General features: G+C 54.9%; 8 protein-coding genes across 8 annotated transcripts; 4 read left to right on the top strand and 4 right to left on the bottom strand.

Moving 5' to 3' along the window:
• Nucleotides 1–343: 343 nt before the first annotated feature.
• J4E79_003243 (uncharacterized protein) lies at nt 344–3320 on the bottom strand (the record flags this gene model as incomplete). Its single annotated transcript, XM_049352138.1, has 2 exons — nt 344–1515; nt 1562–3320. 2 exons carry the CDS (start codon nt 3318–3320, stop codon nt 344–346), a joined length of 2931 nt encoding a protein of 976 aa, XP_049213609.1.
• A 1677-nt stretch (nt 3321–4997) lies between these two features.
• J4E79_003244 (uncharacterized protein) lies at nt 4998–5628 on the bottom strand (the record flags this gene model as incomplete). Its single annotated transcript, XM_049352139.1, has 3 exons — nt 4998–5325; nt 5388–5407; nt 5479–5628. 3 exons carry the CDS (start codon nt 5626–5628, stop codon nt 4998–5000), a joined length of 498 nt encoding a protein of 165 aa, XP_049213610.1.
• A 1592-nt stretch (nt 5629–7220) lies between these two features.
• Nucleotides 7221–8669, bottom strand: J4E79_003245 (uncharacterized protein; the record flags this gene model as incomplete). Its single annotated transcript, XM_049352140.1, has 3 exons — nt 7221–8083; nt 8133–8595; nt 8628–8669. The coding sequence occupies 3 exons, from the start codon at nt 8667–8669 to the stop codon at nt 7221–7223; spliced, it is 1368 nt and encodes a 455-aa protein (XP_049213611.1).
• Nucleotides 8670–10101: 1432 nt separating this feature from the next.
• Nucleotides 10102–12429, top strand: CCR4 (Glucose-repressible alcohol dehydrogenase transcriptional effector; the record flags this gene model as incomplete). Its single annotated transcript, XM_049352141.1, has 2 exons — nt 10102–11555; nt 11604–12429. The coding sequence occupies 2 exons, from the start codon at nt 10102–10104 to the stop codon at nt 12427–12429; spliced, it is 2280 nt and encodes a 759-aa protein (XP_049213612.1).
• Nucleotides 12430–13204: 775 nt separating this feature from the next.
• Nucleotides 13205–14428, top strand: J4E79_003247 (uncharacterized protein; the record flags this gene model as incomplete). The annotated part of the gene is made up of 4 exons (XM_049352142.1): nt 13205–13396; nt 13452–13501; nt 13566–13698; nt 13769–14428. The coding sequence occupies 4 exons, from the start codon at nt 13205–13207 to the stop codon at nt 14426–14428; spliced, it is 1035 nt and encodes a 344-aa protein (XP_049213613.1).
• A 494-nt stretch (nt 14429–14922) lies between these two features.
• On the top strand, nt 14923–16137 carry J4E79_003248 (uncharacterized protein; the record flags this gene model as incomplete). Its single annotated transcript, XM_049352143.1, is given in 4 exon segments — nt 14923–14939; nt 14958–15315; nt 15372–15973; nt 16026–16137. The coding sequence occupies 4 exon segments, from the start codon at nt 14923–14925 to the stop codon at nt 16135–16137; spliced, it is 1089 nt and encodes a 362-aa protein (XP_049213614.1).
• Nucleotides 16138–16702: 565 nt separating this feature from the next.
• J4E79_003249 (uncharacterized protein) lies at nt 16703–18230 on the bottom strand (the record flags this gene model as incomplete). The annotated part of the gene is made up of 2 exons (XM_049352144.1): nt 16703–16725; nt 16778–18230. 2 exons carry the CDS (start codon nt 18228–18230, stop codon nt 16703–16705), a joined length of 1476 nt encoding a protein of 491 aa, XP_049213615.1.
• An 822-nt stretch (nt 18231–19052) lies between these two features.
• J4E79_003250 (uncharacterized protein) lies at nt 19053–20173 on the top strand (the record flags this gene model as incomplete). The annotated part of the gene is made up of 2 exons (XM_049352145.1): nt 19053–19226; nt 19277–20173. The coding sequence occupies 2 exons, from the start codon at nt 19053–19055 to the stop codon at nt 20171–20173; spliced, it is 1071 nt and encodes a 356-aa protein (XP_049213616.1).
• Nucleotides 20174–20179: the final 6 nt, after the last annotated feature.

Raw genomic sequence — 20179 nt, forward strand, 5'->3', positions numbered from 1 at the left:
GAGGTTTAGGGACTACAACATGTTTCGAGGCGTTGTATGTACAAGCACAAGGCAGCGTGATAGTCTTCGTGTACTTTCCACTAATCGAATAAAGACCGTATCCTGCCATGTAGTCATCATATACCTTTTCACGTCTTAGTACCCACACGTGTATCTCCGCGTAGGTACCAAAGATAGTTATATTTCCTTACGATCCGTAAGTGTCGTGTCATGAACTTGTTCATTCACACGCAGGTCACTTCAATTGGAGCAAAGCGAGAACTATTTTGAGAACACGAAAAGGACGCGAATATCACATTGGAACACTACCTAAAGATACGTAAAGATCAAATCGTGTACGGTTTCATCTGCCAGTGCCAATCGGACTCATCAGACTGTTACCACTCCCACTAGTAGGACTCCGCACCATCATCGGCTTGATACTCTGGACAGGGCTCAATGGATCTCGTTGGCTCGAACTCTGACTGGAAGTTCCCGAGCTGAGGCTGCCACTACCGTGACTGCGATTGCGGCCATTGATCGGACCTGGAGTGCTGAAGGGGTTACCGAGGACATAAGTGCCTGAAGACGCGGGCTCGTCGAAAGCGTCGGTGAATCCGGATACGTTAGAGAGCATCGACGAGGAACGACCGCGACCTCCACGCATGGAACCAGGAGTGCCGTTCATGTGCGAGTGCATTGACGGGAACGTGAAGCTAGAGAAACCATTGCCGTGAGGAGACATGTTCGTGCCTGGGAGATTGCCTTCTGGTGTGGTAGGAACAGACATGTGCTGGTGCGCTTGCTGGAGGAGGAGCTCTTCATACTGCTGAACAGTCTGCAGAATTTGGCTGGTTGACATGTTCTGCTCCTCAGTGCGCCTTTCGTAGCCATTGATGTTGCTGCGATACTGATGCTCGACTTCAGCGCGCTGTGCTCGTAATGCTGCGCGTTCTTGCTCCCTTCGTTGCTTGGCGGTGAAACCTTCAGCATTGGCGGTAACGAGACGGTCGTGCTGCTCGTTGAGCCTGGTTTGACGCTGCTGAAGGCGCTCCCTCTTCTGGAAGGCAGTAGAAATATCGGACTCCACACTTTGCACTTGTCGCTCGATCTCCTCCTTGGTCTTGTCGAATTCACAAGCAACAGCATTCTTGTTGTCACGCTCCTTCTTCCACTCTGCCTTCTTGGCTGCAGCCTCCTTCGCCTCATCTTCGGGAATGCTTCCCAGATTTTCTGCTTGAAGGGCGAACTCGGCGGCAGCATCGTCGGCTTGGCGGATGTTCTGCGTGAATTGAAGGACGCGCTGGCGTTGGCGCTCATCACTACCTCCGGCGTTGGCAAGGCGGTTGCCGAGCGTGTCCACCTCTTTCTTGATGTTGGTAATGGCTGTCTTGTGGTCTTTCTTGTTTCGCTTCAACCGATTGCGCTGTTCCTGTAGTTGCTGGTCGGCTGCGGCAATAGAGTTTTTCAACGTGGTTGTTGGCGAAGAAGGTCGTAGGGTCTGATGGGCTGGCGGGGAGGCAATAGAAGCTGAAGCTGTCACGCATTAGCAAGGCAAGGCTACAAAAGATGTTCTGCTTACCAAGTTCGGTTACCGGGCTGGCCGAGGTAATAAGACTCGCTGAGTAGAAGACTTGGTTGTCGTTGGTCCGAACAAACTCGCAATAATAGTTCGAGAGAGCTGTCAGACCAAATATTTCTCCTACCCAATAGCCCGTTCCCTCTTGTCCCTGGAATCCGATCGGCTCGCTCTGTCGGATGCGGGTTGAGCTCCAGTCCGCGCCGTTGACGCGGATGTAGAAGGGCTTCGACTTGTCTATCCCAGACCCGACGCTGGAGTCTTCATCGTCCTGCTCTTGAAGGCCAGCTCCACCAGATAAACTAACACGAAATGAAATGTCGGAAAAGCCGACTTCTGAAATCCAAACACGATCGTCCTCCGATCTCCAAACAGCGTTTCCAATGTGATTTGCGTCTTTTGCGTTAGCCTCGTCGGCATCGTTGGCCGCCCGGCTACTCTCCATCTCTTTTAAAACTGTAACTTTTGTACTGGCAAGTGCAGCCCAGAATGGCTGCTGACTACGAACATGAGTAGCTTGCTTCCTCTTCCTCCTCCCACTACTCGCTTTATCCTTGATTACGTGTGCTGCAGGCGACGGCCCCGGGGGGCGACCATCGGTGCTCGAGGAGTTGGGCACGTCGGCAGTGGGATCGAGGTTCGTGGAGTTGGAGCGTTGCAGCGTGCCAGACTCTGGATCTGTCTTCTTGCCGGTAGGTAAGGTTGATTGTTCTCGTCGAGAGAGAGAGCGTCGGATGATACGAACGACACCTTGGGCCAAAATATGAATACCCAGGAGGCTACGGGGCCATCCATGGGGGGTCGAGAAGCTTTCCAAGTAGGTCGGCGTACTCGGGGGGCTCGTCAAGAATTCAAGGCCTCCCCGGGCGAGCCCCGTCCACAGGAAGTGGACGATGTGTTGCCGGAGAGGCCTGAATCTGAAGACGTGGCTCGAAAGAATGATGACGAAGCATATGACGATGCTGTTGGTCGTGCCCTTCTTGCCGGCTGCGGCACCGCCGAGCGCTATGGCTATGACGGCCTGTGCGAGGTCGAGGAAGAAGTTCTGGGCAGGCACCCACAGCAGCAGCCATACGAGCAGGATGACGGTGTCGGCGATGATTGTGGTGAAGAGCGAGGGCGTGCCGCCGGAGCCCTGGAAGATGTCGGTGAAGGAGGGGAAGGCGGAGAGGGCGGAGAGGGGCGTGCCGGCCTGGGGCGGGACAAAAGTAAGCGTTGCGAACAGGAACTGGACGACGGTGAGGACGGTGGGGGGCAGCTGGAGCAGGATGATGAGGATGGCGAGGACGTCCCGCAGCGGACAGGACGTGAGAATGGTGGCGGGCACGGCGAGCATGCTGGCCATGGAGATGGACGCCGACTTGGAGGCATTGGTGTCGGCGCGGCGGAGAGTCGAGGGCATGGGATCAAAGGGCCCGCCGGCGCTGCCATTGTCGTACGAGCGGCAGGCCTCGGGGGTGTTGTCGAGCGAGGCATCCGAGCCAGCGCGCGTGCGGTGCCCTGATCCCGCCGACGCAGCAGCGGCCATGGTGTTGGCGTGGGCGCTCGACCCCGGAGCTGGATCGTGGGCGCTGGCGTGCTGCGTCATCTCGGTCGTGTCTACATGGCTGGGCAGCGGCGGCGAGGGCTCGCTGGGCTTCCCGTTGGCGTGGCCATTGAGCTGCGGGATGCTCTTCTGCTTTGTGATTTTCTTGCCGGGGGCCGCAAGGCCATTCTCGTGTCGCTTGTCGTGCGCCGCGTTCCTCTTCGACTTCGCTACCATAGACGGCGGTGCGGGTGCGAGCGGGCAAACCTCTCCCTGGCGCGACTCGACTGCTGCACAGGACGAGCCAGGACTGGAAGATGTTGAGCCGCTGCTCGGTGGGGGAGTCTGGGGGGGTGTCGTGTGCTGGGCAAGACGTGTAGGGAGCGAGGAAGGTGCCCTGCGCCTGCTCAGTCGTGCCTTCCGCCGGATGGGCTCGTGCCAAGACTTGCAAGTGCTAAACGTCAAATGCAAAGTCAACCAAGAAAACCCGACCGCCCAAGCCTCTGCGCGAGTGGGCCACGCTGTGACCAGAGCACTGACAAGCCACGATGCACCTGACGGCTGATTTGCCTGTCGACTCCGAGGTTCCACGTCTCCAGCGCTGCCGACCCGTGGTTCACCACGACCGCCCTGCACATGCAACCACGACGCCCTCGACACGCTGCCTATCCGCGGCAAAATTCCATGTGTCCGGCTTGTACCGCCATCATCACAACCACGCGGGCAGCATATCTTGATGCTGCTGCCACGCAGATCAGCCGAGCTGTGTCCGATTCCAGTTCATGATGCCGATCTTGACCACGACAACAAGGCCGTCATTTCACTCTACCGGGGAAGCCAAGTATCGCCCGTCCCTCTCCGGCAGTGATCTTGCCTGTCTGGCACCTCATCTTGCCCTCCTCTACATAGTCCCCCCGTCTGCTGCCTCTGCCATATCGCACAGCTGCATCGCCAGACAAACACGTCTTCCAAGGCAGCCAATTAGCCTGCGCCGGCTTCTTTAGCTTACCTGCTCATTTGCGTGCACCAGGACCCCCCTGAGCCATAGCAAGCTCCAGGGCGAATGAACCCGCGCTTTGTCTGTTCACCGCATGCCTGAAGTCTCTGCAGCGGGCAAACCCCGCCGACGCTATTACTCACGCCGCCGTCACCCATTGTCTGCTTCCTAGGTACGCGGATAGAGCGTGCCTGCCCCTTCGATGCATGAATCTTTACAGCGGCTGCACAGCAATGCTCATGCGACGTGTTACGCCACACCTTACTGAACATTGCTATACCGGGTCAAGTGGTGCACTGTCAGCATCCCAAATTGTTCGGAGCATTTTTATCTATCTGTGTTCCCTCGAGGCGAGCATAGCGCGCAAGCCTTCCGCCTGCACATCCATGACCCTCTTCCGCCCTCTGCAGTGTGCCGGCGTGAAGCTTAACCCAACCACGCCAATAGCAGCCCGTTCGACTTGCAAATAAGGCAAGCCGGAACATCACGCGCGCAACGGGCGTGCAGATCGCTGCAATAGGCATCAGAACATCCCACTTCATGTACATCATTGTGATGAGAATCACGCCATGCAGTGGGTTCATGCGGCAGTTTGCCATTTTCCCATCGCTTGCATCTATACAACTGGTTTGACTGCCATGCGCCGACCTCGGACACGCGATCAACCCCGCGTGTTGTCTGTCCATGCCGCTGCAGGGGTATATGATGACGGATATGACGATACCTATGTAACACCGCTAGTAAATCCTACTCTACCGCCGCTACAGACATGACTATTTGCTAGTCTTGTTCAAAGACGTCGCACTAGCGAAGCTTTCACAGAGCAGGAGGAACGAGAAATCAAGGCACCGTTTGCGAATGCGAACCGCAGATATCCAGGGTCTAATGAGGCGTTTTCTCGCAAGTATCACCATGTTCTACTGAGCCGCGCTACCAAAGTCTTCCTTAGCATCCGGTCTATCCCAGCTACCCTTCTCTAATTCCCTAACTCGATCTAATAGCCCTCTGACCCTAATGCTGTTCTTCTCTTTCGCTTGTTCTTGTAGGTTGAATGTCTCTTGGAACTTCTGGATCATAAAAGACGGCAATGGAGACTTCTTCGCTGTTCGATAGTCGTACACGACAATGTCTTCGGTGCATCGCGCTGCTGGTCGACGCTGGGCCTCTGAGAGGATTAGTACGTCCAAGATGAAGTGATCGGTGTCTTGTGTCGGTTTGTCTCGAAGCTTGTGCAGTACGGTCACCCTGATGATGTATGTGTTAAAACATTGAGCCCTGCATCTTGTAGTTTGCGTTCGTGGTCGCACCTATCAGGCCATTTCATGGGCTAGTTCTCCGTCAGTGACGTTTCAAGAGTTTGGCCAGCCTCCAGCTGGACCGGTAGCGCGCGCAACTTACAAACTTGTAGTCTGTTTTGATGCTTCGCAGTATCAAGCCAACGCTCTTCGGTGTCATGAGCTCCATCCACTCGGCTTTGTGTTGTGGGTCGCTCGCCGCAAAGTTCAGCGTCCAGTTAACTCTCGCCGACTCAGCATACCGATTATACATGACGTTGTTGACATGACCTATCAGAGATTAGGATAAGATATCCAAGGCTCAGGTAGGGAAGTGAGTACCCTTCACATCCGTCAGCAGTTATCAGTATACACGTATTGGGGTCATCCTACCATGCTGTCCTGCACACGATCGCTCACATCAGCAATTGTACACAAGTTCGTTAGACAGGATCCTAACCATTTCACCCCATACCACCTCTTGCCGGTAGAGACCCCGCCATTGCCTGCCTGTAAGAAAACCCTCGCTACCAGCTACAAGTTCTCGCCCTGTAAGACACATAAGAAGTTGGTTCTGCGTCATGACATGAACCACCTTTGTCATAACTCACAGTCTACTGCAGTCTCCTGTAATATCAAACCAGCTTCCTCAATCTGTGCAGGGTTCATTCCAAAACTAATACACTTGCCGATGCGTGTTCGAACGTCCGAGAGCCATCTTGGGCTGAGCGCTGCAGTTGCCGGTGCTTCTGTGTCAGATGTGGGTCAGCTATTGGTATTCCGTGATGCTCCAGCTCTTCCCCTTATAAAGTACAATGATAGCTGTTTGGACAACTGTATAGTGACTGGCTTGAGATACTTTACAAGGTACAACGTGCCCATCAATCGATCACATAGATCCGTGCTGCGCGCACTAACAGCATCAAAGAATCGACACCCAATTTACGTACCGCTTGAAGTAAACTGATACCGCGTGCGAGAAACTCCCTGCACAACCGGAAGAGCTGGCCATGCAGGTCTAGAACGAAAAAGCGCTGAGCGCACCAAGGGTCGCATGGTATTCATTATCGTGAAATACGGAGTCCAATGGGAAGACAGCGCGGTGGTGTTCACGAACGATTGCAGCAAGAGCTAGGGCGTTCCTTCCGAGGATACGGAAGACAAGCCGAGGATCCGCTACCTCCACATCCAATTCCATCCACAAGTCCGCCAGCCGCTACGTCAGGACGCGGGCCCGAGCGTTTGCTACAACTACTCCGCACCCTGCTCGTGCACACGCGATTGACGTTTGACAGCTTTCTAGCATCGACACCTCCGGATCTATACATCGTTTGCTTCCTCATTGAAAATGACACCCCCAAATCCCGCGCTTCGCCACCAGGTCATCCGGATCTACAAGGGTGCGTAGCATGGTCTTTTCCCTCGGCTCGTAGCAAACTCCATGGACTAACGAAATGAACAGATTTGCTTTTCATGGGCCGGGAATATCCCCAGGGCTATGATTACTTTAGGACACGCCTGCATAAGGCATTTGCGAGCCAAAAGAATCTGACGGACGAGGCCAAGATTAAGCAGGGCATCGAGAGGGCGGAGTACGTGAAGAAAGGCAAGTCACGCCATACCAGGCATCATGTGTATCATGCTAACATCTTATAGAGATTGAAGCACTGTTCGTTTGCAGCAGCTGAAAAAGCAAAATCGAAAGAATTCCTAACTATATCCAGATACTATCTAAAGCGCTATCGCACCTTGCGCCAGCGCTACGACAAACTCGCCTAGCATGTATAATACGATAACTGACATTTCGCCGACCGTGGCCTTGCGTAGACCGGGATATCACAAATAACAAGGTACGCCACTTGAACTTTACGCCTTCTTGGCCCACCATATGCCGAGCTCGAGACACTCACCGCTCGAGGCACCTTTCTGCTCAAGCAGGTCGTTGATCATGGAGTTCCAATAACGCTGCCATTCCTCTTGGTTCTTTCCGCTGACTTCTTTGAGTAGAGGCTCGAGACTTTCAATCAGCTGTATGACGACAAGCAATGCCGTGTGTCTTAGCGCTGCCTGCTCCTTGGTCAGAATGGAGCTCTCCAGGGTTGCGCTTCCCTTCTTGAGTTTCCCCGCCTCGCTTCCACGCCGCTTTATCGTCTCGCCCGCAGCCTCGCGCTCCCACCGTGGTTCACCGAGAAGAATCGCTACCCGCCGGTTTTCCACCTCGCACAGAGTGTCCGGCTCTTGAAGCAGGATTTGCGATATACGAGAGCAAGGGGTTGCCGTGAGCTTGCGTCGGTCCAGCGCTTCTTGGATCCACGAGTTGGAGTCTTGGAGATATTTGTTCTGCACATCGGTAAAGGGTGTGGTGTGCGAAATGAGGAACGTTCCGGTTGACACAGCGCAAGCGTACTCTTGAGGATTCTTGCCTGGTGGTGGTGGAGGATGCGGCAGGATCGATCGGATAATGTGGTCTGTGTCCCATATTTCCAACGTGCCCCCAGACTTTAGGATCCGAGTGCATTCATCGAGTGTCCTCTGCGAGGGCTGCCCATCAGGTATCACCATACTCAGGTCCTTCATCACGACGACATCGAACTCCTCATCATCGAACGGCAGTGGTAACTTGCGCAGATCATGCTGCACGAACTTCCAGTCGATGCCCTGGCGCTGTAAATCTCCTGCGAGATTGACAATGTCTAGACCAGTAAAGGAAACATCATCGTAGCCCTGTTCTGGTTACGGTCAGCCCTGAATCGTACAGAAGGTGCGGGGTATACCTACCACTCAGCCATTCATGGCACACAGCCGACCAGTATCCGGAGCCACACGCAACCTCCAGCACTTTCTTCGGTGGGTATGAGGGGGTGGAGCCCATGGCTTTGCCGAAGACGGCTGTCGCAAGGAGGGTATGTAGGTTCTGGCGGTGGAGCTCGGGCAGGTCGCACGGGAGGGGGTAGCTCTGGGCGCTTCGAATGTATCGGCGGCCATGGCGCAGAATGAAGGGTTCGGTAGAGGGGACGCCCGTGTCGTCTCTGGTACTCTGGGTGGAGCTGCTGGACATGGAGCCGCGCGTTATGTCCATGTTGTGGCCTGAGAGGGTGCGCGCGCCTGTTGAGGCAGAAGTCGAAGACGCAGAGATGGTTCTACCGAGAGCGTCCGTAGTGGTCAGATCCCATTGCTTTGCTTCGACGGTCTTGGGGCGTATGGGAGGGCTGGCGGTGGCGTTGGCGCCGTAGTAGCGGTACTGGGGAGGGGATTAGCCAGAGAGGTTCACACGTAGAGCAAGCACAGTGTTCTTGCCAACTGCCAATCGCCCATGGAGACGACCTGGAAACGTGCTCGAGGTTGTCCAGTCTACTCCTACCCTAGCCCCACTGTTTTAGCGGGAACGCGATATTGGGCCGGTCTTTAGTCGTCTGATAAGCACGTGTAGGCGAGTCAGCAATTAATGAGCGGGACGGCGGAGCGGATGCGACAAGGAAGCAGAGCTCGACTGGAGAGAGATCAGATCAGAGGATGGTGCCAGCACGCCGTGTATGTGAATGCAAGTTTCGGCACAGCTCCGGGTGTGGGAGGCAGCTCAGGTGAGGAGCTGCGAGGCCAGCCGAGGACACATCTCCAATCAACGGCTGCGGCTGTGTGAATCCCCAGGTTCTCTATGGCGATACATCGCTGGGCAGTGCGAGCGCCGCGAACGAGCAGCTTCTGGCGATGTGGCGCCCGTCTGCAGGAGCGCGGCATGAGCCGAAGACGTGCTGCAGGTGATATTCCAGCGTGGGGAAAGCCCGAGTCTAGCAGCGACAAGCTCACGAGGGCATGCAGTGCACGGCGGAAACGAGGATCAAGGGCGAGGGTACTGCGTAATCTGTAGCCTTTCCGTGGATGAAACACATACGTGAATCAGGGCACATGTAGAGGAGGGATAGATGCACGTCGAATGCCCGCGGAGAGGGTGTGTGCCTAGGTACCATGGCCAGTCCTATACACTTGATCGATAGTTGCCATGCACGTCAAAAGGAAGAACGCAAGGACTACTCTGATGAACACCCAGCCAACGCGGGCACAGGCCCTGTCGCGAGAGAACAGATGAGCAGTTTCATGGCGTTCAGCTTGGATCGACGCTTCCATGTCACGTGGCCCGCTAAGCGGCGGACCCCAATGCATCGGGCAAGGTTCGACTGGGCTTCACGTATCGCATCACTACGCTCTCTATTCTTCACAGCGCCGCAGTTGGACCCGCTTACTGTCTGTCTGGCACGATTGAGCCCGATTGCCCTCCTGCGCGCCCTTTGACATCCTCAGCTGCCGTACGTGCGCCGCTTCCACACGCTTCTGCTGCCCGCTCGAGCTCCCCGTCCAACCTCTTCGATTCCCCGCCGCACCAACTGACTGCTCCCTACCAGTAGCCCGCCAGGATATCAATACGAGCCCGCGCCCCAGCCCTTTATCTCCAGCACGCCTCGACGCCCGCAACCCCTCCGCCCTCGCTCGCTACCGAGTCCCCGCTCCAACACTACCTTCACTCGCGAACCGCCGGGGTATCAATACATGGTATACTGGTGCCGCGTTTGCTGAACGCGTGCTCATGTCGAGGAGTCGCACGGGCGCCCATGTTAAAACGAAGAAGATCGCGTGCCCGAACCCTTCCTCCTACCTGACGCCCCGACTCGCCAGAGCATCCCGCGCCTTTCACCCCCAGCACAAAGGCCGCCTGCGCGACCCCAGATATCTTCCGCCGCGATTCCCTTAGATGGCCGAGTACTCGGTCTACCCCAGGGGAACCGGCAATACCTTCTATCCGCAACACACACAAAACATACGCAACCTCCCCAGCCGAGTGCGCTCACCCACGTCTACCGCCCGCATACCCTTCCCCAACCCCGACACCCCCTCGCCATCACGATCTCCTGGGCGCCAGTCGTCTCCCCAGCAGTTCGGCATGTTCAACCAGGCCCATGGGCACCAGGGCCACAACGTTATGATGAACGGGCGAGCAGGGCAGCAGAACTTCATGCAGCACATGAACCTGGGGAAGCCCTTCCAACACAACCAGCACCACCAGAACCAGCATCAACATCACCAGCAGCACCAGGACATCTCCGGAAACAACCATGTCGGCCAATTCAACCACCAGCACAACATCTCGAGTGGGGGTATGTCCAACGTGCAGCCCCACTTTACGCCGGGCCATCTCCAGAACGGCACACCAAACAGCGTTCATAGTGGACTCAGCAAACCACCAACCGAACACTGGCAAGAGCAATTGAAGCTGCACCAGACCGCGCGTGAGATGACGCAGGCCCACTCACACGCTCGCATCCACCCGAGCGTTAGTAAGAGCATTGTCGCGGGAACATCAAACGGGATGCAAAAAGAGACAGACAAGGAAGAGCGCAATAGGCCTGCTGCTCAGCGGGTGGAAGACGCCAAGGACCAGCACATTTGGACAATTCTCGATTTTGGCGGCCAGAATCTCAAAGTCATCACGCCAGCCTTGTTTGCCTACACTTTCCTGACCAAGCTCTACCTCAACTCCAACAAGCTCACCTACGTGCACCAGAAGATTGGACAGCTGCGGAACCTCACTCATCTCGATCTCTCCCTGAACAATCTGCAATATCTACCCCCGGAGATTGGCATGCTAGTGAACCTGAAGCAGCTGCTCCTGTTCGACAACCACATCGAGAATCTGCCATACGAACTAGGATCCTTGTATCAACTGGAAATGCTAGGTATCGAGGGCAACCCCATTCCGGACGACCTGAAACAGATCATAATGGAACAAGGCACCACGGAACTTATCAAGCACTTCCGCGAGAACGCACCGGGTCCAGAGGCGCCACCAGAGCGAGACTGGATTGTCCTCGATGAGGTTCAAGACACGGCACAAGAGACTGTGAGCGCGCTCAGCTACAACATCTTGTGCGACAAATACTGTACGCAATCACAGTACGGATACACACCGAGCTCAGCATTGGCCTGGGAGAGTCGCAGGGAGCTCATTCTTGCTGAACTGCGGGAGCGCGATGCAGACATAGTGTGTCTGCAAGAAATCGATCAAGATAGTTTCAACGAGTTCTTCCGAGCAGAGCTGGCGCACAACGACTACAAGGGAGTATTCTGGCCGAAATCACGAGCGCGTACCATGGCAGAAAGGGAAGCAAAGCTGGTCGATGGGTGTGCCATCTTCTACAAGAACAGCAAGTAAGTTGTCATCCGTTTCGTCTTGCGGAACCCCACTAATCAGCCCAGGTACATCTTGCTGGACAAGCAGCTCATCGACTTCGCCAATACAGCCATCAACCGTCCGGATATGAAGGGCGAACACGATATATTCAATCGAGTCATGCCCAGAGACGATATTGGCGTTGTTGCTTTCCTCGAAAACCGTGCTACAGGTTCCAGATTCATCGTCGGAAACGTACACGTCTTCTGGAACCCTGCGTTCCAGGATGTCAAGCTTGTGCAAGTCGCCATCCTGATGGAGGGCATCACCAAGCTTGCAACTCAATGGACTAAGCACCCGGCCTGCAAGAACAAGGTGGTGTACCAGTTCACGAATGGCGATAGCGAAGAAGGAGCCGAACCCGACCCGACACAGGAGCCCGGACCTTCCAAGGAATACTCTGATCCTTCCGATATCCCCGTGTTGCTATGCGGTGACTTCAACTCGCTGCCATCCTCCGGTGTCTACGATCTTATCACACATGGCAATGTTTCGAATGCCCACGTGGATCTGGGAAGCCGCAAGTATGGTAACTTCACACGAGACGGTATATCCCATCCATTCAGTCTCAAGTCCAGCTACGCATCTATCGGCGAGTTGGCGTTCACGAACTACGTACCTCACTTCCAAGGAGTCCTGGACTACATCTGGTACTCGACAAACACACTGCAGGTGGTAGGTCTGCTTGGCGAGATTGACAAGAACTATCTCCAGCGGGTACCGGGTTTCCCCAACTACCACTTCCCCAGTGACCACGTGGCCCTGTACGCGCAATACATCGTGAAGAATCGCAAAGAGGCGAAGAAGGTGTCCGAAGTCGACTTTGGGCCAAGCCGGGATCGAAGGAATTGATCGGCTTGACGTCGTTTGGCCTCCGGGCATGTCAATACGCTTTCTGGTGCAGCAATCTCCGTCGTTTTCAGGCGTCATTTGCTCGGTGTTCGGTTGCTATGGTTCGCTCGCGTCCTTTGCGGGCTTCACGATGGAGATTTAGGTTTGGTAACGGGGTGAATCGCTCGATAGACGGTGCGCGGTCTGATCATTGGGAGGTATGAGCAATGCCAGCGGTTAGTGCACGAAATCTCGCATCATGTTTGTTGTTAGTGTCTGGAACATGTTTTCCTTGGTAGCCTGACGATGGAAGGACCACTACTCTCTTTTTCAACGTGCGAAGCGTTTGGCTTTCTGTGGCTGGTGTTTGTCGGCATGGGATGTTTGATCTATTTTCTGGGTCGTCTTGCGTTCATCTTTTCTGCAATGTATCAACTAGGTAGCTCCTTCAAAAAGGCCCCGTCGCCTGCACTCCAGCAGGTCTGACTACGGTTTTACCGTTCAACATGTCCTCGATGCACTTGTGGTGTAACGTGGTTGCGTGAGGAACGCTGCGTGAACATGGCTTTCGGACCATAGATGCGTCATGGGGCAGCGTCAACGGCCACAATTCGCTGGAATGAGCCGTCGAGGAGGATGAGGGGAAGGGGTCTCGCTTGACCGCCGCGGCAGGGACCCACTTAGTTGACATCGACGTGCGCTCCTCGACAACTTCGTTCAGGCCGCGCAACACGCAATTACCTTCCTCCTCCCTGTACATTTCGAGCCACCTCTCTTCTCGTACACTCTAGACACAATGGCTGCTGCTGCGACGAGCGAGCTGAAGCTCGACCCCAAGTACGACCACTACGACTTTCCCACCGTCGCTCCCACCGCCCAACCAGGACACCCAGGCCACACAACTCCAGAGCAAGATGCCCAGGTCTTCCAGCTGAGAACCCAGCTGGAGCAGTCCGGCCACACCAAGAACCTCGACACCCTGACTCTGGTATGCTCACCGCTTCTTGTGCGAGTGCAAAGGCCTCAAGCTAAACAATCTACAGCTGCGGTTCCTTCGCGCGCGAAAGTTCAATGTCGAGCTTGCGAAACAGATGTACGTACACGCAGCACGGAGGGATTGTAGAAGAATGGTTGGAATGTATGCTGACAGTCACCAGGTTCGTTGACTGCGAGAAGTGGAGGGCCGAGTATGCTGGCGTCGGCGTTGAGGAGCTCGTCCGCACCTTTGACTACAAGGAGCGACCCGAGGTCTTCAAGTTCTACCCCCAGTACTACCACAAGACGGACAAGGTACGTGGCTTCTACTTGGGCTGAGAGCACAGCCCAGATCTGACCAACGAAACCTCTGACGCAACACTAGGATGGCCGCCCACTCTACATCGAGCAGCTCGGCAACGTCGACCTCACCGCCCTCGGAAAGATCACGTCCCAGGAGCGCATGATCCAGAACCTTGTCTGCGAATACGAAAAGATGGCCGACCCCCGTCTTCCTGCCTGCTCCCGCAAGTCGGGCTACCTCCTCGAGACATCTTGCACAATCATGGACCTGAAGGGCGTTGGTATTGGCAAGGCTACCTCCGTGTACGGCTACCTCGGCGCCGTCTCGCAGATCAGTCAAAACTACTACCCCGAGCGTCTGGGCAAGATGTACATCATCAACGCCCCCTGGGGTTTCTCGGGCGTCTTCAGCGTGGTCAAGAAGTTCCTCGACCCCGTCACAAGCGCCAAGATCCACGTTCTCGGCAGCGGATACCAGAAGGAGTTGCTGGCGCAGGTCCCAGCCGAGAACCTGCCCAAGGCATTCGGTGGATCATGCGAGTGCGAGAAGGGCTGCCAATTGAGCGATGCAGGCCCATGGTGGGATGCACAGTGGGCAAAGGAACCCAAGTGGGCCAAGAAGAGCGACGATGCGATTGACAACACGGCTCTTCCTGCACCTACCGAGGGCGTTGCGGGTACTGCACCAGCTGCGCCTGTTGGCACCGACCCTGCTACCGCACCTGCACCTGCCACTACCTAGGCGGAATGTATCTTCGAGGCAGGAAGGGGTGTTTAGAATGTCAACGGTATGGCGTAGGGGCGTGATATTCGAAAGGGGGTGCGCTGATTGCAGCATAGATAAGCGTGGTAGGTGTTCACGCGGCGGCATAGCAAGTGTAAAATGTCATCATACAGGTTTCAAGAGCAACTAGCTTACAACGCGCACACCTTTCTGCATGAGACTCATGTGTGACTACTGATGTCGAAGCAGCTAGATCTGGTCACGAATGTTGGTCATCTTCAACTTGAGAGCCCGGTGTTGTATGGCGCCTCAGTGAAAACCGCAAGGCGCCAAAACCTTCATATTCACTACTTGCGTACTATGGGGTCTAGTGTAGCCACCGTGCGAGGGGTAACGTCCGTACGGATTGCCATTTTCTTCTCTCTCATTTCCACTCTCCCCAAACGCTGCACCTCAAACCGCTCATCTTAGGACCCAATCGACAAGGCAAACTATTCTAACTCAACCCTACAATGCGTCTGCGCGCCAGGTATGCTAATTCAAGAAGAAGCTTCGACTCTGCGTCCGACAAATGCGATGTCGACCCTGAGCGCGACGATGCTCTTCTCCGAATGTCACCAGATGCGGATGACGATATTCCCTCACCGATCTTAGATAACGATATTCTCTCACCGATTTCAGATGACGATATTCTCTCACGGAGTTCAGATGAGGATACTATCTGCGTCGTCGTCGGTAAAGAACCAAATAAAAGTAAGTTCTTCATGGACCCGCGCCGCATCTGTCATTGCAGCAAGTTCTTCCGCAACGCCTTGAGGGGGGGATGGAAATCAGCACAGAATCTCAAAGTCACTTTGAAAGAAGAGGACCCTAGGATATTTGCGTGGTATCTAGACACACTCTATGTACGCATGCTCACACGGTTAGCGTGTCCATATCTTGGCTAACGAAGCGTACGTAGAATGGCACCAAGCTATCTTTCCAAGGTCAGCCGTGGTCTTTCCAGCCCATGAGCGAGCTCTACGTCCTCGCTGAGATGCTCATGGACGACTCCACTAAGAAAAACATCCTGGCGGCCATTCAGAAACGATGCGAGAGCCCTCACTTCGGCCACTCCCTCCCAGAGCCATCTGCAGTCCGTACCATCTACGACGGTACCCCCGAGTCGAGTCCCGCGCGCCGTTTGATGGTTGATATATTCTCGCAACGTGCAATTAAAGAGCGCATTGAACACTGGACGACTGAGAACCTGCCGAAAGACTTCCTCCTCGATCTGTCGGTCAATCTCATCGCCCAGCGTCCCCTTCCCGATGACGATAATAGGGGTCACGATGAGGGCAAGAATGCTAAGAAGCGTGCAGCCGAAGAAAGTGACGACGAGTTAGCCCTCTATCTTGACTCGCTAGAATCGCCTCCAAAGGTGAAGAAGAGGCTCAAGTTGCGTGTCGGCGGCCGTGATAGCCTCGCCTTTCTTGATCAGTACTCTGCGGTAGCCGATGCACATTCAGGAAACACAAAGACGAAGGTCGCTCTTGGTTCCCAACACGACACCGCATACATCAGGTAAGCTCTTGACCGTAGACAACGCAAGCGGACATTTTACTGACTTCTACAGGGCTGAGCGCACAGCCGAATGGCAGACAAACATTAGCAACCTCCAAGGTGGTCGTCCTCTTAAGCCGCAGATAATGACCGATGACGGTAGGAGTTGGTTCGAAACCACATGAAATTGAACGAGTCGATTGAGGAATAGACGCTGTAGTGGGAGAAACATTGATGCTATTCATTCGTAGGACACGACTACGGATTCTTGGGAAAACAACAACGGCAGGAGGCTGGATGTGTTTAGTCCAGTCAATAAGACGAGAATAACTCTGACACCCGGTTCTGCATCTCGCTCACCACTTAGGAGTCTGTGCTCATCGCCGAAAAAGATGCTCAACTCAACACACATACAAAGTGATGAAGTCAGAAAGCTTTTGATAGATTACCAGGTATGTTACTATCATATAGATCGGCAGCGAAAGACCCGTGGAGTGACACATGCCACCTCAACCCTGTAATCGCCATGTTCCCTCAAAGCGATGCTCTTTCTCGCCGAGAGCAGTCGGGGAGAAAGCACGTAAAGTACACACCCAATAAACCATGAGACAACTAAATATACCGCTACGCCGTGCTCCAATATAACATGCATCCCACAAAGACAGTAGACCGACTTACAGTGTTGTGTTCTTTGACTCAGACCGCCAACAAACCATGTCGTCGCGATTTTGGATCGATAGCACCCTACGACTAGATACGGTGCTTCTCCGATTCTGCATAGATAGTCAGCATTGTGAGTGTTATGTGATGGAATGCACTACTAACCGAGTCGCGAGTACAGCATGTATAGTGCCATTTGGTTGCATTCTTGTGTACCCGTGATGGTAACAAGACGCTCGTTGCTGTTGTCGGTGGGCTCGTTGATCTTGATGACACTGCCACTGAGCTGGCGGATTTCATTGATCTTCGCACCGCCCTTGCCAATGATGGCACCGACCATGTCGTTGGGAATGAAAATCTGCTGGGTAAGAGGTTGGCCAGGCATGCCACCAACAGCTGCGTGTGGAGCGGCGCCGCCATGCGCAACAGGCGCTGCAGCAGGGTGACCGCCGTAAGGAGTGGGCGCTGCAGGACCACCATAGGGACCACGGCTAGGCGAGCCAGCGCCGTAAGGCATGTTGGGGTGACCGTACGGCGACTGCTGTGGAGGCTGTCCATGCTGCATGTGCGGAGCACCATAGCCTCCGTGAGCAGGAGTTCGCTGGGGTGGTTCTTGGCGACGGAAGTTCTGTGGGTGAGAGTACTGACCTCCGGCGGGCTGGGGAACGTATGGTTGAACAGACATGCCGCCTGGGACGACGTTGGCAGCCATACCACTACGGGTTGCATATTGGGATGCAGCCGGTCCACCGAATCGCTCGGTCAGCTGCTCGACCAAGGTCTGAGCAACATAGTACACAGCAATGTGCACAGCGTCAGCAACACCCAGTACGATCAACGAACGTTCGCCAGAGTTGGGGAGGAGAGTGTCAGATGCGTTCAACTTAGCGTTAGAAGCCTCTTGGATCTCGCGGATGCGAACGCCAGCCTTTCCGATGATGGAACCGATAAGGATGTGAGGAATCAGAAGACGCATAGGGTAGGCCTTGGAGGTGGATGTAGAAGGTGTCTCGAGGTCCTCCTGGTTGAGGGTGCGCACAATGAGGCCGAATGCCTTGGACACAGCATCAACTTGGCCGCTTACAGTAAGGATGCGTTCAACAGCGCCCCGAGAGTAGTCGCTAACGGTGCACTTGGCGCCGGACAAGCGACGAATCTGAGTCACATTCTCTCCGCCCTTGCCAATGATGGTAGCGGCCTCGCTGGTGCCAATGCAAGCGCGCACATGCAGCCAGTTGGTCTCGTCCACCTGCTGGTTGTGATTTACAGGCCGACCATTAGCACCTGATGTGGATTGGATAGGCTGAGTCTCAAGGATAGAGGGTGCGTCTGGGACAACAGTGTCGGTATGGATGGGCTGGGCACCGTTCTCGACAGCAGCTTCAGCCACTTCGGGTACCACCTTTACGTCCTCTTGTGTGATGCCTTCCGTGGCGATGTCGTCGGCCTGGACTGGTTGCGCGATGTCGATGTTGTCTGGGTTGGGCGCATCCTCCTTGACCATCTTGTCGAGAGCAGGACGCTTGGCATCGGGTTGGTCATTGGGTCCGGCAGGCGATGAGGGTTCCTCGAGCGGTCGCTTGGCCGAGGAAGCCGCGATGGTGGGTGACGCGGACATGTTTTCTGTTATGAGTTGTGGATCTTGAATTGGGAACGGGTATGCACGCTCTTCACAGTCGAGGAGCGTTCAAACGGGAAGGTGAGATTTGTTCAATTGATCTCGATTATTTGCGACTTTATGTACAGCGGGGGCCGTGAAAGAAAGCGTGCTGTGAGGGCGGGCTGGAGGGAGTCGCGACAGTACGGTGAAGGTGCGAGGAGGTAAGGTCGCCGGGAGCTTGAAGGAGTTTGGAGCGTGCAGAGGGTGCAGTGGTCGGAGGAGAGAGGCCTCGGGAAGCGAGGAATCGGGTATGATGGTGCTTGTGATGGAGCGGGAGAGTCGGAAAGGGTGTGTGTTTCTTGGGACGAGGTGAGGTCGACAGAGGAAGAAACTGGCCCAAGTAAAGAAAGCTCGCTCGTCAAACCTTCTCGGCAACGGTCCGGCGTCTCAGGTGCGGAGAGCTCGAGGTTGCGCGCTTTCCTTCTCAAACGAGAAAGCAATGTTAGAAGAAGGGGTGGGCCGCGATGGAGAAGGAACTGTGGGCGATGGTTGATAACAGCAGGTCGTTTGTCGCGAGGGAGGAGGCGCAAACGATGCAAAATGGAGCTATCGCGGGGAGATCGGCGCTAAGTCTTGGCGCGTCACGTGTGGTACTACGACTTTGTCTGTAAATACCGGTAGCACGGCGACTGAGAGACTGTTGAGTTCCTTGCGGTGCAGCGGGAGCCTTAGTGAGTACACAGTTGAAAGGGGTGAAGCCCTCCTCGCTCGCCAGGCACCACTGGCCCGTTAGCGACATCGGTGGACCGCACTTGAACTCACAGCCAGCCGCTCGGAGAAATGGCGCAACTACAGAGTGAGAGTCTCAGGAAGATACGCGAGTATGTCGAAGGAGCTCGGGGCCTGCAGGACGATGTCGTCGACTTTGACGCGTCCAGCACCGAGGCGCGTCTGGAGCAGACAGTGAAAGAGCTGCAGGCACGCGTGAAAGAACAACAAGCAGCGCTTGACAAGGTAACGCGATAAAGACGCGTCTAGAAAGGATGATACTGACAAAGTAAAAGTTGCGATCTCAGTCACATGTTGATATAGAGACGGCCGCCTATGCATCGGAAGATCCGCGTCAGAAGCTTCAGCAGCTCGCAGCCGTCAAAGACGCGTACAAACAGTTGAAGCCAACAGCAACGTACCTCCCCGCCCAAGGATCAGTTCTGCCTGCATTATTAGCAGCACGCACACTTCAACAGAATGTCCAAGGAACGAAGGAAGCCATTGCAAGCACTCAGAGCCAACTCGGCACAAAAGAGGCCACGCTTCGTCGCGAAGAAGCCAACTTACACGATGCCCACCTTCTCACTCAGGCAATGCAGAATCGCATCAGACGGCTACGCTCTCAGCATGAAGATCGCTCTCAGAAGACTCCTGCTCAACTTGCGCGAGAACTCATCGCAGCAAAGCGCGCAAAGAAGGAGAACTACGACGCGGAGATGCAGCGTCTGGGAGAAGCTATGAACAACTTCATCAATGACTACCTCTCTAGCATGCTTGCAGCAGAAGAGCTCGGCGGCCCTGTCGTAGGCGACATGCTTGACATAGAGGACGATACTCTTGCTGCCGGTTTCACAAAGAAAGGACGCGCAAAGTCATCGAAGAAACCAGTCTCAGACAAGACGCGACAGCGCAGGATCGATGAGATTTGGGGCAAAAAGGCTTCTCTCGATGCTGAAGAGGAGGAGGAAGAGCCGCCTACTGAGGCTGAAGCTGCGGATGCAGAGATGCGACAGTTGATTGAGAATCTGTTTGCTACTCTGATGGGACCAGGAGGTGGAAAGGCATACTTTCAACTGGAGCGAGACTCTGCTGCTTCACGTTTCTTGATCAGGGCGAAGATTGCGCAGTTCCATCCGAAAGATGCGAGGAGGTTGAGGTTAATTGACTTTGGACGAGAGCTGGATGACTGAGGGCGT

The sequence above is a fragment of the Alternaria viburni genome (genome assembly GCF_023758015.1).
Source record: "Alternaria viburni strain BMP 2772 chromosome Unknown scaffold_5, whole genome shotgun sequence".
Classification (NCBI taxonomy): Eukaryota; Fungi; Ascomycota; class Dothideomycetes; order Pleosporales; family Pleosporaceae; genus Alternaria; species Alternaria viburni.